The 17,860-nt window shown below is 39.6% G+C and overlaps 1 protein-coding gene across 1 annotated transcript in view; it reads left to right on the forward strand.

Moving 5' to 3' along the window:
• tenm4 (teneurin transmembrane protein 4) overlaps positions 1-17,353 on the forward strand; it is a 245,415-nt gene extending 228,062 nt beyond the window's left edge. Inside the window, exons 27-30 of the mRNA XM_016283213.1 lie at positions 5,286-5,582; positions 6,401-8,015; positions 10,012-10,154; positions 14,603-17,353. Of these exons, the coding sequence (XP_016138699.1) occupies positions 5,286-5,582; positions 6,401-8,015; positions 10,012-10,154; positions 14,603-15,361 (2,814 nt within the window). The 3' untranslated portion in view covers positions 15,362-17,353. The remainder of the gene's footprint in view (positions 1-5,285; positions 5,583-6,400; positions 8,016-10,011; positions 10,155-14,602) is intronic.
• Positions 17,354-17,860: the final 507 nt, after the last annotated feature.

Raw genomic sequence — 17,860 nt, forward strand, 5'->3', positions numbered from 1 at the left:
ATATATATGTGTGTGTGTGTGTGTGTGTGTGTGTGTGTCCTGGAGTGCCGCAGCACTGTCTCCCTCATCTAACACTCTCGATTCAACTCGTCAGTTCATTAGTAAAGACTTTAAGACCTGAAGTGGGTCAGAAAAGGTGAAGAGAGTTGAGAGAAAATATGATGCATGTCAGATCTGCGTCACGTTCAGCAGTGGCAGCTCTTAAAGAAAAAGCAGGCAAAATAACCTAATAACCAGCTGCTGTGATGTCTTTCAATCAAAGAACAAATGAAAAAAGAGGAACTCAATAACTTTTATAGCTTTAAGGATTCATCTATATTTAATTTAGAATTTAGTGATTGATAACTTCAATTTCAATTTCTGTATATTTCTGCTGGAGGGCACAGGTAAATATGACATTTATTATAATTGGTTTATGTGAAGATTGTTTTAAGTTCACTTAAGTTAAGTTTTTTAAAGTCTAATAAATAGCTCTCAATTTTACTGTAATGTTGAATAGCTATAGTCAGTGGTTAAATATTAGGGGGAAAAGCAATTTTATAGAGACATCAGTAGCATTGGTATCAGTGATACTGGCCTCAGTCATAAAAAAAAGATGCCATTAAAAATATACTGTCTTTGTTGTTTGTACATTACTTTGAAGATTTAATGTGGAATTATTGCAGTATTAATGTATATTTAAAAACTTTAATGTTAGGCGGGATTTCTTTAAAAATTTGCTATTAATTAGTACATTTTTTTAATCGATTAACAGCACTAATATGTACTTCGATATATGAAAACCCCTTTGAGTGCAGACTGTGGAAAGGCTCGGCTTATAAGTATGATCCAAAGGACAATCCGTATCCGAGTGACGTGTCAAGTGATATAACGTGGGTGTATGAGTGGGTGAATGTGTCAAATTGTGTGTGTGTGTGTGTATTGTATGAGCGGTGAAGCTGCTGGCTTTGAGGATGTTTGTCAAGTTGACATGAAGCCAACAGAATTAAGGGCAGAACACAAAGAGATTTGAATAGACACATTTACAAAAGCATATATGGTATTCCAATGACTCTTTAGGAAAATTATATTACAATGATTTCAACCATACAGTATATCAATGACTTTTAATGTGTGCATTCATATGCTTTCCCACAGTTCGGTTAACAAACGTCAAGTGATATAACGTGGGTGTATGAGTGGGTGAATGTGTCAAATTGTGTGTGTGTGTGTGTGTATTGTATGAGCGGTGAAGCTGCTGGCTTTGAGGATGTTTGTCAAGTTGACATGAAGCCAACAGAATTAAGGGCAGAACACAAAGAGATTTGAATAGACACATTTACAAAAGCATATATGGTATTCCAATGACTCTTTAGGAAAATTATATTACAATGATTTCAACCATACAGTATATCAATGACTTTTAATGTGTGCATTCATATGCTTTCCCACAGTTCGGTTAACAAAGCTTCATACTAACCGAAAGATAAAAGACTTCCAATTACAATATTGTGATGCATAACGATCCATTGAATCGTTAGATTTATATTGCAGTGTGTTTTGAATGAAGATAGTTGGTGTTGGTGACACCCAGCCCTAGTAGAAATGTGGGTCACTAGCAGCCTGAAGTATTACTGTGGTCACATGTCCATCACATTGGCTACTACACACCATCAAGAACAGCTGCCAGGCCACCAAAATTATTCTTCTCCATAGCAACCACATCTCCTGACAACAACAGAGCTCTGGAAAAATAGTAGTGTAAATTGTCCCCTCACAGCGAGCTCAAATCCCAAAAACCACTGAAGGCTTAAATGCAAGGCCTCGACTGACAGTTCTCTAAATGTTTGCTTTACATTATTAGACCGGTGTCCTATACTGCCTCCAAACAAACAAAACCAGCACGTGGGCTAGTGTGTTTACTGAAGGAAGCGACAAATCGCACTGAGCAAACAAGATTACAGTTCTTACCCCAGCAGCGGATGGAGAAAATTATAAATGAATGGCAAAGCGACAAGCAAATATTGGATTTGAAGAAAAACTTGAATACATTTTTTATGACAGCGGAGAAGAAAATCAAATGTTGTTTGACAGATTTGTTGACTTTTCGAATATGGAATGGGAAATTTCAATTATTGATGGTGATTTATGAAAACAAACGTTACTTACAATTGTTTATTCATTGCCAAAAGTGCATTAGTGACAGTCCTAAGATATTCTCGTAACTAGCTGAGTTATGAAAAAAAGTGTTGTCTTTTGTTCCTAGTTTTAATCGTTGTTTGTTTGACAAACAGGAGTCGGGTAATCTCAAAGTAGTTGTATTTTGATCAGCAAAGCATGCAAATTTCATCCGGCTGTCAAAGAAGGGAGGGAGAAACATGGCAAGTGTCTGTCTAACATTCCCCAATACAGTGTGAATTATACGATAACTTTTTCTGGAAATTCAGTAAGCAAAACATCAACTATAAAGGATAGTTCACCCAAAAATTACCACTCTGTCATTTACTCTCATGTTTTTCAAACACGTATAACTTAATTTCTTTAATGAAAGACTAAAGGAGATGTTTTACAGAATGTCCATGCTGCTTTTTTCTGTACAATGAAAGGGAATAGCACCTGTTTCTTCCGGTTTCTTCTTATTATTGATGTTGAATATTATTAATGCTTAATATTTTGGTGGAAACAACGGTACATTTTTTTTCAGGAATTGATGAATGGAAAGTTCAAAATAGCAGCAAATATTTGAAACAGAAATCTTTTAAACGTTGTAAATGTTTTTTATATGTCACTTTTGATCAATTCAGTGCATCCTACCTGAATTAGTGCTTATCTTTTATATATCTTACTAACCTCAAATGTTTCTTCCGGTTTCTTCAACCGGTTTCTTCTTATTATTGATGTTGAATATTATTAATGCTTAATATTTTGGTGGAAACAACGGTACATTTTTTTTCAGGAATTGATGAATGGAAAGTTCAAAATAGCAGCAAATATTTGAAACAGAAATCTTTTAAACGTTGTAAATGTTTTTTATATGTCACTTTTGATCAATTCAGTGCATCCTACCTGAATTAGTGCTTATCTTTTATATATCTTACTAACCTCAAACTTTTGAATAATAGTAAAAAAAAATATATAAATCTATTAAAAAAGTGAGCAACAGTGATGCTGTGAATTTTGTCGATAAAAAATGAAGAGTGCTTGAGCAACGTGCTGTTTGTGATTTTCATTTGAGTGTTAAAATTAGTTCCACACAAAAATATTTGTAGATACTGTTGAAATGTGACTTATGTAACATGTGGAATAATATGGTTTAGTGTAAGTACACCCTACTTTTTGTCTTGATGTCCTTTTTGGGGGTTCTTAGACACTCCCTCAAACCCCCTGTTTTTTCCACCCTGCCCCAGTCCAATCTCCTTCCTCCCACCATATCTGCTTTCCTAAAGCTTAGTCCATTTAAAGGAATGTCCAATTTAAGACATTCCCCTTGAGTGGGTTTCCATTCTCCAGAGACCCAGGATCTCACTGCCAAAAGAGCTTTTTTTTCCAGCCCGTTGGGCCTCTGCTCAACCAGAGCCTGGCATGAGCATCCAGCCTTCCCTTTTCATTCTCCCTTTCATTCTCTCTAATTTTTTTTAACCCGTTGCTTCAGTCCCCTGTCATCCTACTCTGGACAAATCGGCCCTTGACAAAAGTTCTCTCATCCTCAGAGCCATAAAAGCCTGTTTTTTTGATGCCTTGGAATGTCTAGTAAATAACACTTAAGTGAATTGTGTAACCAAAAAGAATAGCAGAAATAATAACTGTTTTCAAACTAGTTTTCAAACAAGATGGATGGATGGGTGGGTGGGTGGATGAATTGAATTGATTGATTTATGTATTGATTCTTTGAGTAAGTTCTCAATCTTGATATCTTCAGATCAAAGAGTCAAGCAGTATTTGAAAAAGCGAGAGTGAGAGAAATAGGGGCCATGTTCAGCAGTAGGTGGGTGAGGCTTAAAGAAGTGGGGAGGGAAAAAATATCTGCCCTTTATTCTGTCAACCTCTTTGTTCTGTCACCCCCACTGGGAATTCTCATATTCATGAGCTGCTTGCTTTTAATGTAAAATAATCCTCTCAATTAGGTATTAGTGACATTAATTGGCCCCAGTGTAATTGTCCCTTCACAGATGAGAGCTCCCAGCATGCCCAAGAGGAGGAGAGAGAGCGAAAGCTTGCTTGCTGCTCTTTCCCCCATTCACCATACCACTGGACCAAAGCCAATAACAACTCGCAAAATCACTTTAAGACTCTGTTAAGCCTTGCCAGCAGTGAGCCAAGCTGGGTACCAGAGTACCTGATGAGAAAAACCAAGATCAATTAAGGACACATTACACTGATAAGAGATATGGGGAAATGCGTGTTTAATTATAATGCATTTCAAAGACTGTTTGGCCCAAACTTCCAGATGGTCGTTTGGTCAGTACTCATTCAACCCTGTAGACATAATACGACAAAGTGGTATACTTGGAAAAAAGAAAGTTTCACTGCGAATTTTGAGTTTGCATTCCTGCTAGACTTAGAAACGTGCTAATAAGCATTTTTTGTAAATGTATTAGCCAGTTTCATAGTACTTTCGGGTTACCGAGTAGAGTGCTATTTATTTTTGCATTGTAATTCTCAACAGCAAGTGTAGGTTTTTTGTGGACCTGCTAATACAATGTTAATATTTAGTTAGGTCTAGCTGGAGTTCCCATTTATTATCAACCAATACCTAAATTCACATCGCAGCAATAAAGATTCTAGTGCATTGTGCCAAGGGTTGAAGGTATTAAGGCCTCTAAATCCTTGATCGCCCCCTGCTTTGACCTGTGTGTGCCTTTGGGATTACTTGCCATGTAGGACTAGTTCTCAGCTCTGATCTCAGCATGTTCTGGGGTCAGAGGGCTCTGCACATTCGGACTGAGCCAAAAACTCAGTATGACATGTCATTCAAACAATGTAGTGGGCTTTGAACTTCATATGCACCTCAAGTGCCATTGTTTTCCTCCTGCTTCAAATACAAGGGAAGTTATCCACCCCTCAATAATTCCTTCCATAAAGGCATGACGAATGAGTATACTGAGAGCTTCTCTCATTACTTTTGTTTTAACATGCAGCAAACAGAGAAATCATTCCGTTTAAAAGCTTGTGGCCTCTGCAGGTATGCAGTTGAAAGTAAAAAATCATAAAACTTAATTTGAGTTTCAGAGAAGACAGGTAATGCTATCAAGTCCATGTGTCGAATTCAGAGGCCTAATATTCCTATCTTCTTTTTTGTGGTATAGGTTCATAACAGGAACTTGTTATCCATGGATTTTGACCGAGTAACCAGGACTGAGAAAGTCTATGATGACCACAGGAAGTTCACCTTGAGAATTCACTATGACCATGCTGGAAGACCTACTTTGTGGGCTCCAAGTAGTCGGCTAAACGGTGTCAATGTCACCTACTCACCAGGTGGCCACATCGCAGGCATCCAAAGGGGCAGTATGTCAGTCCGAATGGAATATGACCAAAATGGGAGAATCACCTCAAAGATATTTGCAGATGGAAAGTCATGGAGCTACACCTACCTTGAAAAAGTAAGTATCTTTATCTGGAAAATTATCAGGTTGAAAAAGAATTGCTTGTTCTCTTTTTTTCTGCAGAGATCTCTTTGTTGAACCCTGTTAATTTGTTACATTAATAAGCTTTAGCCTTATGTGCTTTAGCAATGATCCCTGTCTAATGTGCAGCTTATGTTATGCATTGTTACCGCATGCAGCCTGACAACTAACTTGTTCCTAAAATATCACTGAAAAATGTAAAATGTCACTGTCTTGTTAATTAGAACCAATATCTGAGAAATGCAAGATCTTACTGTGTAATTCGAATATGGCAGCTGTTTAGTACATTGAAATGCTGACATCCCAATACATGGGTTAAAAAAGTCTATTTAATGTTTCTTGCCATTCTAAAATGACCATGTGCTGGTAAGATCAATTACTTCAAAGTAAAAAAAAGAAGAAGAAGAGCTGTTTCCTGTTAAAATATAAACTCCAGAATATCCTCCCACTGACCTCCATATAAGGTGACATTATTAAAAATGGTATCAGGGGAGGGGGGGTATGATGACTTAATCCTCATTAAATGAGATTTTGCCCTTCATTTTTCAGTCAGTGTTGTAGAGCAGCATATTTGTAATTTGTATGCACCCTGAAGTTATTCTGTGACACCCTACAGTTTGTTGTGCAGTTAGTCATGTGGTGCAATGTGACTACTGGGTACTTAGTGACCTTCACTTTCACTGGGTGGAGAATTTCACATTTAACTGTTTGAAGTGCTCTCAGAATGTGTTGGGAATTACTATGCTTCATTAAATCAGCTTACTGAGCATCATTTTGTCATTTTCCTTTGGCAGTCCATGGTGCTGCTGCTATACAGCCAGCGACAATACATCTTCGAGTTTGACAAGAACGATCGCCTCTCTTCAGTAACAATGCCCAATGTGGCCAGGCAGACCTTGGAGACCACCCGTTCCATCGGCTATTACAGAAACGCATACAAGCCACCTGAGGGCAACGCCACAGTTTTGCAAGATTACAGCGAAGATGGACTGCTCCTGCAAACCATCCACCAAGGAACGGGGCGTAGAGTCATTTACAAGTATGGGAAACTCTCCCGTCTGCTAGAGATCCTTTATGATACAACACGGATTTCCTTTTCTTACGATGAATCTGCAGGCATGCTGAAAACGGTGGGGCTTCAAAGTGAAGGCTTTGCATGTACCATACGCTACAGGCAGATCGGACCACTCATCGACAGACAGATCTTTCGTTTCAGTGAGGAGGGCATGGTGAACGCTCGGTTTGACTACAACTATGACAACAGCTTCCGAGTCACCAGCATGCAAGCCGTCATCAATGAAACCCCCTTGCCTATTGACCTCTATCGCTACGATGACGTGTCAGGCAAAACTGAGCAGTTTGGCAAGTTTGGAGTCATCTACTATGACATTAACCAGATCATTACCACAGCTGTCATGACTCACACCAAACACTTTGATGCCTATGGACGAGTTAAAGAGGTGCAGTATGAGATTTTCCGTTCGCTGATGTTCTGGATGATGGTACAGTACGACAACATGGGGAGAGTGGTGGCCAAGGAGCTTAAAGTGGGGCCCTATGCAAATACCACCCGTTACACCTACGAGTATGATGCTGATGGCCAACTCCAGGTGGTGTCCATCAACGACAAGCCTCTTTGGCGCTACAGCTATGATCTGAATGGAAATTTGCACCTCCTTAGTCCTGGTAATAGTGCCAGACTTACACCGCTACGCTATGACATTCGGGACCGCATTACTCGATTAGGTGACGTGCAGTACCGGTTGGACGAGGATGGATTCCTCAGGCAGAGAGGCAATGACTTCTTTGAGTATAACTCTGCTGGATTGCTTGTTAAAGCCTACAACAAAGTTAACGGATGGACCATCAAGTACCGCTATGATGGCTTGGGCAGGAGAGTGTCCAGTCGAAGCAGCCAAGGCCACCATCTGCAATTCTTCTATGCAGACTTGTCCAGTCCCACCAGAGTCACGCACATGTACAATCACTCAAGCTCAGAGATCACCTCACTCTACTATGACCTTCAGGGCCACCTCTTTGCTATGGAATTGAGCAGTGGAGATGAGTTCTACGTGGCCTGCGACAACATCGGTACACCGTTGGCTGTATTTAGTGGTGCCGGTCTCATGATCAAACAGATCCTGCACACAGCTTTTGGGGAAGTGTATTTGGACTCCAACCCAAGTTTCCAGCTAGTTATAGGCTACCAGGGTGGCCTTTATGAGCCCCTTACAAAGCTTGTCCACATGGGACGCAGAGATTACGATGTTCTTGCAGGCCGATGGACCACTCCTGATCATGATGTTTGGAAGCGACTCAACAGCAACAACATTGTGCCCTTCAACCTCTACATGTTTAAGAACAACAACCCACTGAGCAACAACCAAGAAACCAAGTGCTACATGACAGGTAAACACATAATTTCTAATAAATCTTGTGTTGGAACACGCTGAGGTTAACATTATTTAATACATCAGTCCATCCATCTATTATCCAAATTGCTTGTCCTGTGTAGGGTCATAGGACTGAGGAAGCCTATCCCAGCGCGTCGGGCCAAAGGCTGGGAGGGCTATTAAATAGCCTGTAAATAACTTAACTGTTACATTTTACCTTCAGCAATCTAAAACACCACGAGCACCTGGTGCCAAGAATCTTTGCACTAGAGTGATTATTTTTCAGGCTCTCATCCCAGCCCCAGCCCCAACTTGGGGTGATCTTGCCTCCACATACACTGCTTGTGAGCAATCACAGCACAACAAAGTCCCTTTTGTTCTTCATTCAGGTTGTTCCTCTGAAAAATCCCATCAGTCTGTGCTTCCCCAGCCTGTGCAGGAGGTAAATAGTAGTGAATGCTCCCCAGTGTTATACAAATAATACAAAGGAGTCCATGGAACTAGAAGCTAGGGGCTGATTCACTTTTTCTCTCCACTTACTCAAAGAAAACAAAATATTATAGTCACATTTGTAGTCTATAACAGTGAATGCTTGCTGGTTTTTGACTGAAATCAAAGCCTTGGTTCATGCCCTTGCTATCAAAGGAAATTAATGCTATAGAATCACAATATCAGTTGTTTGTTAGAGCAGCCTTGTTCTAGTGTGTTCCTTTGTGTATTTCCTTTGAGTATCCTGTCGAAAAGATTTGTGGTGAGATGAGCCCTTAAATTCATATGCAATATTCATACACTGAGCTTATTTGGAGTGCTGTAGCAACCCTGCCCCTAACCCTTACCTTGGATGCAGCAAAAGTGAACCTCATGAGAGTTTTCCAGAACAATTTTTACCTTTCATGTAGCACCACTACAAAATACTATACCTGGTTACTTGCTTATGTTGTGCATTGTATGCCATTCTCCAAAATGCAACGGTGTTGTGTTTCTTATGATTTTTCTTGTGAAAATCTGGTTAATTATGCTCACCAGCAAATAAGCACACACTGGTGCACCAACTATACCAGAACTAACCAGCATTTTCTAAACTAGCATGTGCTGCTGTAGTTTTTCTGGCTTTTCAGAAGAATATAGCATATGCATGCTAATATTACTGCGGACTAGCCATATTTTAAGCTCAGCTAAACACCTAGCCGCTAGGCTGTAGCCTACATCATTAAAGTTAGCTTTGAAGAAGGAAATCTAAAAATTCTGTTGAATATTAGATGTACTTGAGTGGGCTGTCAGCCTTTTATGAATGATGGCATTGACATTTTCATTTCTCTGAAATACATAAGGGTCCTTTCATTGTCCTTAATCAAATTCATATTTAAAACAACTCTGTCAAGTGACAGCCTTAAATAAAGGAGCAGTCGTCAGTGTGCACTTCATTGTTATAGCAATGTCTCTTCGAACTATGACTAATGTGTTTGATGCAGCAGGGAAAAATCAAAAGGCCATTTGATTTTGGTAAGGTTCATACTCTCTGTATATTATAATATGAATCGCTATTCATGCTAATGCCTATGAATATGCACAAAAACAAAAATAAATTTTCTGATTATAGAAAGGGTGACACATATGGTCACAGCATGAAACGTATGATTATCAAGCACTCCAGCAGATCTCAAACATCAAGTTTCTCACATGCCGAATGTAATTTTAAATTTTTATAGTTTTTTTTATATGTGGACAAAATGCTACAAATTATCATCTTTTTTTGGAGATTTGCCACTTCCTGTGGAGAATTAATCATATTTAGTCCAGTCTCTGAAACTAGTGTTGCCTGTAATGAGTGCGGGAGCTTATTTCAAGAAGAAGCTCACTTGGCATGTGTCCTGATTCGCAATGAATCACGCTTTTGTGGTGTAGTTCACCCCAAATAGAGTAAATTATTATACAGGCATTATCACTGAGTGCTGCAGTTACCTTTTGCTCTGCTGAAAGTGTATTTCATCGCAGCATTTCTCTTTCAACAGATGTTAACAGCTGGCTAGTGACATTTGGTTTCCAGCTATACAATGTCATCCCTGGCTACCACAAACCTGCCATGGACACCATGGAGCCTTCTTACGAGCTCATTCACACTCAGATGAAGACTCAGGAGTGGGATAGCACCAAGGTAATTCATCCAACAAATTTGTCTTTTTGTTTGCCCACCACTTTAAAAACACACCTGGCCTTTGACTCCAGCTTCAGACGTTATTTGCAGTACCTTGACCTTTTAGTTTGCCATCTCCCAAAGGAGTTCACTGCAATCAACACAGATGCTCGTGCGAATAAGCGTGGCCTCTGCTCTGGCTCCTCAAGCCAAGGGAAAGGGGTCAAGCTAAAGAGCCCTTGTAATAGGACTGCCATTAGGGAAATTCACTCCAGATTTCCTCCAGCAGCAGCCATTGATTTCAGCTCAGTCTTTCACACTCTTTAGCTCTCTAAAAGATGTTGTCTCCCTCTATTTCGCTATCTTTATGCTTCTTTGTCTCAATGCTCCCTTTTTTCTCAGCCTCAGACATGCACTGATTATCGAGCCTCCTTTAATCCATCTGAATAATTGAGAAGCCAGTTGGACATGGTGGCAGCTCTTTTGGCTGTTGTTAAGGACACCTTACCTCTTAAGCTGTCTTGGCTCAAACTAATGGTTCTTTCAAGAAGATAAAGGGTATATAGGGCTTCACAGTATTATTGGTAGCTGACATGTCAAATACTTTTGGGAAGTTGGCATATCCTTCCGTGTGAAATGCTGTACTCCATCTAAAATTATTTTAAATCGTTTTTTTTTTTTGCAATATTATCACAGTATTGATAATAGTTTAACTTTGAAATCACAGGAATAAATTACATTATAAAATATATTAAAATAGAACAGTTATTTTAAATTGTAGCATTATTTTACTGTATTTTTTATCAAGTCATTAGAACAGCCATTTAATGCATTACCCGTTTTTTTGAATATCTAATGAAAATATATATTGTGTTGATAGCGTTTTATAAAATCACTCATGCCATGATGTAAATTTTTTGTTGTACTGCCCACCCCTAGGGCCTATATAGATGTATAAAAGCAACTTAAACTAATTTAATTTTAAAACGAATAGGCTTGTATGGTAAGTCCAGTCCCAGTCCAGAAGGTAAGAACTTCCATTCCACGCGTCAAACAGTATAAGCAGCACAACCTCAAACTATCAGGCTCTATAATAAGCAAGCATTTGAGGCTGAGCGACATGGGTGAGCCTCAGACAGCTGAGATATGAGATTTTAAATCTAATGTGATGGAACTATTTGAAGCCGTCAGCCTGGCAGGTTTCATATGGCTTTCACACATTCAAGGAGAACTGAAGTATCCAAAAAATGTTTTTGTTTTTATTTAGTTGAGTTGTGAGGGAAAACAGTCTCTTTCAGAGAGTTCTGTTTGGTTTTGATGGCCATACAGGCTCATCTCCCAACAGAGTATCTCTGTTGTAGAAGGTATTAAACCAGACTTGTCCTAATGAATTCTCTTTTGGGAACCAGTCATTATAATTTAATCAAGAGCACACAGTCTCCTCTCGTAGCGTGCTCTTGCATACAAAGCTGTTTAAATTCAGAGCATGTATTTTTAAAGTCTTCACCGTTGCAAAGCATAAAAACAGTTACTTGTGGCCACTGGATCCAACCATCAACAGAGTGGGAAATAAACTTTTCTAGAAGTGAAAAGTTAAAAGAATTGCACTCGAAGGTTTGTTTCTTTGGGAGTGGTGTGAGCTGACTTCAAATCAACTTGGACACAATGCAACGATGTAATGATGGACTCTGTTGGGCAGCAATCTCAACCCTCAAGGGAGACTCCCACTCTATCATGTAGCTCGTAGGGTTCCTCTCCTATGGGAACCTCAGAAGTGCATCCAATACCTCTTGCAAGGCTTCTCTCAAAAGAGCCTAATTCAATTCCAAACCCTAGCTTGAATTTTCCATTTCAAATTATTTTTTATATTCTTTACGAGACCATAAAACTTTTGAATGTTTACTCTGAGACTGAAATTTTACTGTCGAAGTGAGACCGAAAAGGAACAATCTGTGTCCCGCAGCCCTTTGCATAGTCAAGTCTACTGAGTTACCCATAAATCAGCTCTCTCTAGCTCAACCCCACACGCAGATTTTTCCCTTTTATTAGGGGGCAGTAAACAATTCTAATTGCCAACCAATTTGCTTTTTGGCAATGTAATTGTGGGGTCATTTATGGGCTTTTAAAGCAGCTACATTAAAAAAATCTAATGGCCTTGCAGCTGTTCTGCTGCTCTTTTGAGAGTCTAAAGTGGCTTGTTTATTCCATAATGCCCATGTTACATTTACAAGACCTGCAGTGCAGAGTATCTGAAGGCATAGAGGAAATGACCCTTCATTACTAGCTATTTTTGCTCCAATTTCTTTCTGGCTGAAATTTCATATTTTGCAACTATTAACAAACCTACTACCATGTACCCACACAAGAACATCTGAATGAGTCTTACAAAGAACATGGGTTATATTAAAATTAGTGTGACATTATTTTCATGACAATTAATTATCTCCAAGATCTTATTAACAGTATGTCATTACCAAATCAACATTCTGATTAAATATAGACATTACAACCACGGTGTATTCATTACTATTTACATTATTAAAGGGCTAATATAACAGAAAAATGCATAATGTAATTTTACATTTGTTTATTTTTATGAACTAATCCTTTAAAAAAAAAGTGCTTAATTGTCATAGACAAAAACTGTCCCAATGGAATTAATGGTTACAAAGTTAGGCTTTGTTGTAATTTTATAAAATACTTTGTTGTCATTTTTACAAAATATAATTGAATGTAGATTTTGAATTTTGGTGTGTAATATTGACTTTGGCTTTGAGATTCACCTGCTCAGTCCTGTGTTCTTACTCTCAGCCATCACTTTCTAATTCAATTGTTTTTTTTGTATAGGAGTTCTGCTGATTCTAACACTGAGCGTGATGGATTTAGTGCTCTGAAAATTTCCAGCAACAGCTGGATAGTGAGCGCTGAATTTTTATCACTCTCTTTCTCCTTGCTGTTTAGACTCCCAGGGTCTTAAAGACCTATGTGGATGAGAAATGATGTAAATGTGCTGGCTGAAATCCACTGGATGTCCGCAGATTGATTTTGACTTTGATCAGAGCCCTGCGCTGATAGGCCTCCATGCTGTCTGACCACCCAGTGCTATTTGAATGATGTATTTCTTTTCCTTTTTTTGGTCAGAGAAAAGTCAAATAGGTAGGTTGCAGCATAGACAACCCCCACCATCCATTTATCTCTCTGTGCCCTCTGAACTGTGACCAGAATGAAAAGGCTGGTGGAGTAAACAAACATATTGTGATGCGGTGTGAAGTATACCTCTAAGGCAAGGCATTCCCTTAAATGCTTAAAATATTTGCTTTAAGTACTATAAATTTAATGTGAATAGCAGCTCTAGTAATTTTATCTTGAAGATTTCAACAGTTTGAGACTGAGAGATCTCTTCTAAAATCCTAGAGAAGGTACATATGAAATTACCAGGGTATTTTAATCAGGAGAAACATGTGAGGTACAGGAGACTTCATTTGCTGTCCATTTAATCTCATCACTGTCTAGGAAAAACAACTGAGTCATTAAAGAGACCTTTTGTTTCTTTCCAAATTCAGTAACTTAATCCATAGTGAAGGGCGACACTCAGAGAGCAAAAAGGAGGCAAAGGGAAAAATGGGGACATATACTCTGAGGGAATCATATCAGATAACACAAGAACTTTGTGCCAGTGCCAGAGCTTCTGCTGGAGTCTGTTTCCCCCTTGGGACAGGAGCCCTGGAGTCTGACACCCAGAACACACTATTTCTAGGACTAGTACAATCCATTTGCACGCTTAGGTCCCTCATGGTTATCTAAATCTTCTCTTGAGGCAAGGGTTTCCCGTCAAGTCACGTTAGACTTATCACTACATTATTGTTGGCCTAAAGAGAAAGTCTGTTTACTCTGTACAAACAAAAGTTATTCCAGAGTCGAAGAGTCAGATCAGCACATTTGGAAGAAAAAAAAAATCACCTGATCCACACTTCTTCACACCTGAACATAAAATAGAATGAGTTATGCTACATAGTTATATCAGGAAATGTGAAATGTTTGAAGTGTAAATGAAGCAGCACGATTCTTGGTTGAGGGGAAAGTTGAGCAGCTGAACGCGGGGGTAGGATGAGTTTCCCGCTGAGATCACCCATCCTGCACAAACCATCAGGAAATGTTACTTACTCCCAGGAAATAGCAGCAGCGAAGGTGGTGTGCGCAATGAAGCCTGCCACTGAAGGAGATAACATAATGAATGCGAAAATCAAATGCAAGGATTTACAAAGTACAGTGTTTTGCTGAGATGCAACGTGTCATAATGTCACATTCAATCAATACTGCCACAGACCTCACTGTGGCCAGCGGTTATTGCGAATGTTGTTTTGGAGATGCAATATCATACGTTTAATTTATTCACTCAAAGTAGTAACCTATGATCAATGTTAAACTGATGCCAGGACACTCACGGGGTTTTGTTTGTCTTCTTGCAGTCCGTTCTGGGGGTACAATGTGAAGTCCAGAGGCAGCTGAAGTCTTTCGTCCGGTTGGAGCGGTTTGACCAGATCTACGGGTCGAGTGATTCCGGTTGCCCTCAAACCCCTCTTCGCACACTCTTCGCCACAGGGGCCTCACTCTTCGGAAAAGGTGTGAAAGTAGCCATCCGGGAGGGCCGTGTTGCTGCTGACATCGTCAGCCTGGCCAACGAGGATGGGCGGCGGATCGCGGCGGTCCTAGACAAGGCCACCTACCTACAGGATTTACACTTCACCATCGCAGGTTTGGACACTCACTACTTTGTCAAATCGGGACCAGTAGAGGGCGATCTGTCTCTGCTGGGCATGACGGTGGGCCAGCGCACACTGGAGACGGGTGTAAACGTAACAGTCTCGCAGGTCAACACGGTTTTTGGCGGCCGTTCGCGCCGCATAACCGACATCCAGCTACAGTACAATACGCTGTGTCTCAACGTCCGCTACGGCAGCAGCCACGATGAAGAGAAGGTCCGTGTGCTGGAGCTCGCGCATCAGAGGGTCGTCATGGCCACCTGGGCTCGTGAACGTCACAGACTGCGGCAAGGAGAAGAGGGTTCTCGAGCTTGGACGGACGGGGAGAAGCAGCAGCTCCTGAGTGCCGGACGCGTGCAGGGCTACGAGGGCTTCTACATAGTATCGGTCGACCAGTTCCCCGAGTTAGCCGACAACGTAAATAACATCCACTTCTTGCGACAGACTGAGATGGGTCGCAGGTGACATGAACGCAAGGGAAACCCATGCTCGGACTCAGCGTCCAGGACTTCTTGCCAAAGACAAGTTGCGTTTGTGACCATATTATGTTACTTTATTTTTATGTTGACTGTGCCAGACTTATTTTTTTAATACATGACGTACATGGTTGAAAACAGTTGCACTGTTTCGACAACAGCAGAGTGCCCTTCTCTCTTTTGGTAATTCTTAAACCCCCTTTGCCCATTAAGTGTGACTGCTAGAAGACAGCATATGGCGGTTTATTTGGTTCTGCCTTCGAGTTTGTGGGTTTGCTCAAAGGAATATAGGAAGAAGGCTGGTAATGCATTATGCTCACTGGCTCAGCCTGCTGCCAGACGAGCAGATTGTTATTCACGAGCTTCACTCCACTCTGCCTTTTCCTGCGCCTCAGCCAAGGAGAGACCTCTTTTAATCGCTTCTTTTTATACTTGAAAGCCCACCGGCTGTATCATACTTAAACAAGGACATTGGTGTTTGCAGTGCATCGCTACCAGTTCAGATTCCTAGGTGAACCCATCTCATGTTCAAAACTTGTCGTGGTGTCTTGTAATATTTTGGGACTGGGTGGCTTGCTGGTAACATTCTTTTTTTTATTATTATTTTGTATTTCTAATTTTGACCAAATGGCTTAAAACATAAATAGAAAGGGAAAAGAAGAATAAAGTATGCACACTTCTGGAAAATCTGGAATATTTTACAGACATTTAGGAAACAAATAGGAAATAGGTAACCCCATGGTATTTAAAGGTACTTTTGAAAATGAAAGACACTGTTTAAAAGAAATTAGCTCCAGAACCTAGTGAGCTGACTACCTAGACAGCATTTCAAGAGTTGTTCTGACTTGACAGCTGTTCCAATAGGCAGTTAGAGTTAGTCTCAAGGCAGCGTTGCATGTGTCCTTTGTTTTGAAGGCAAGTAAAAAAAAAAATCAAGATGGCCAACAATTTGAGAGATTTTGATTATAAATATAATTCACTACTTTAAAGTATCAAAAGTAGTTATCTGAACTACTATTATATGGACTCTTATCTGACATTTCTGTGCTATGTATTATTATGCATATTAGAGTATCATGCATTTAGCATAGCAACATCTAACTCTGTTACAAGGGTGCCGTGCAGAGATCCAGATTAATCGTTTATGATGGTTCATTCTTGTTAGGGTGCTGCCTAGCAAGGCAGCTCACTAGGTTTTGGAATGGAGCTACTGAGACTATGAAGAAGGTTGTTGTTGTTGTTTTTTAATATAATAGTTTGAAAGCAACACGTTATTTCATGGTAACATTCACAAAAGAGTATAAAAAATTGTGAAAGCATACAGAAATGTGAACACTTGTCCCTTTTTATTGCTAATTGTTGTACTTGAACAATGCCTAGTGTTTCAACACATGGAATAAAGTCCAGAAAATCGTTCGATTCAATTAATTTGTTTTCATGGTTAAAACAAAGAGTTGCGTATGGACCATTCCTAAGAATGACAGTATTTATTTTAGTGCTGTGTTTTTTAGAGGAGTATACATCCTCATGTTTGTCAGTGAAATAAAAGCTTCAAGCATAAAGCGGCATGAATGCTTAAAAAAAAGAAGCACATTACTTAAACGTGCACTCAGACTCCTTTTTTTAAAAAAGAAATGTACTGAGTGGTGCAAGCACTACACATTGTGGTAAGGAAAGGTGACAACCCCTGTGAACAGCCTTTGCCCCGAGGGTCTCCTAAGCATGGGGCAACGTCGTAAGTGCTCTGAATGTGAAAGTCTGCAAGCTGCCTGAAATGCATTAAAGCCTGAAGGTGCGTCGTTTAGAGGTTGAAATGCACGTCAACCCATCATCTGGATACGTGAACTTCAAAGAGCGTCTATTTCTGGTTGGATGGTGTTAATATGTCGGACATGATGGTGCATTGGCGCTTCACGTTAGCGTTCGGTTTATGAATCTGTCCCTGCTGTCACTCTTGGGGAAATCACTTGGGAATGGTCACCAAGATGAATAGATCAAGTGTTTTAAGCTGTATAATATTGTCGAGCATATTTTGGTTTATTTTACTGTCATTGAATGCAGTGACATCATGAGTCTGACAATATCGCTGTATTTAAAAAGAACAATGATGAATGAAGGAAAACATGCGATGTGTTTAATTGCACTGACAGGCTTTTATTTTTTTCTAAACTTTTGGACTCATTTGGACTTTTCGTTTGTTCTCAACACTGTGTTTCTAAATGCTTCTGTTTGAAAATGTAAATAAGATGACAAGAAATGGGCTGTAAATAAAATGCAAATGTAGATACCTTTTAGAGCTACAGCAGTGAATCTGTCTAGTCTTTAGTTAAAGACGAAAAAATAAAGAATATTTTGTGTTTACATTTATTTCACGTCATTGTGATTTGCATCAGATTTCATTTTTTAAAAATAACTGTTTTCAAACAGGTTTCCAGAACCCTACCGTTGACCACTGGTTTAATTTATTTTATGTGAAAACAACTCTCTG

This window comes from Sinocyclocheilus grahami, unplaced genomic scaffold (assembly GCF_001515645.1).
Source record: "Sinocyclocheilus grahami isolate Dianchi unplaced genomic scaffold, SAMN03320097.WGS_v1.1 scaffold171.1, whole genome shotgun sequence".
Lineage (NCBI taxonomy): Eukaryota > Metazoa > Chordata > Actinopteri > Cypriniformes > Cyprinidae > Sinocyclocheilus > Sinocyclocheilus grahami.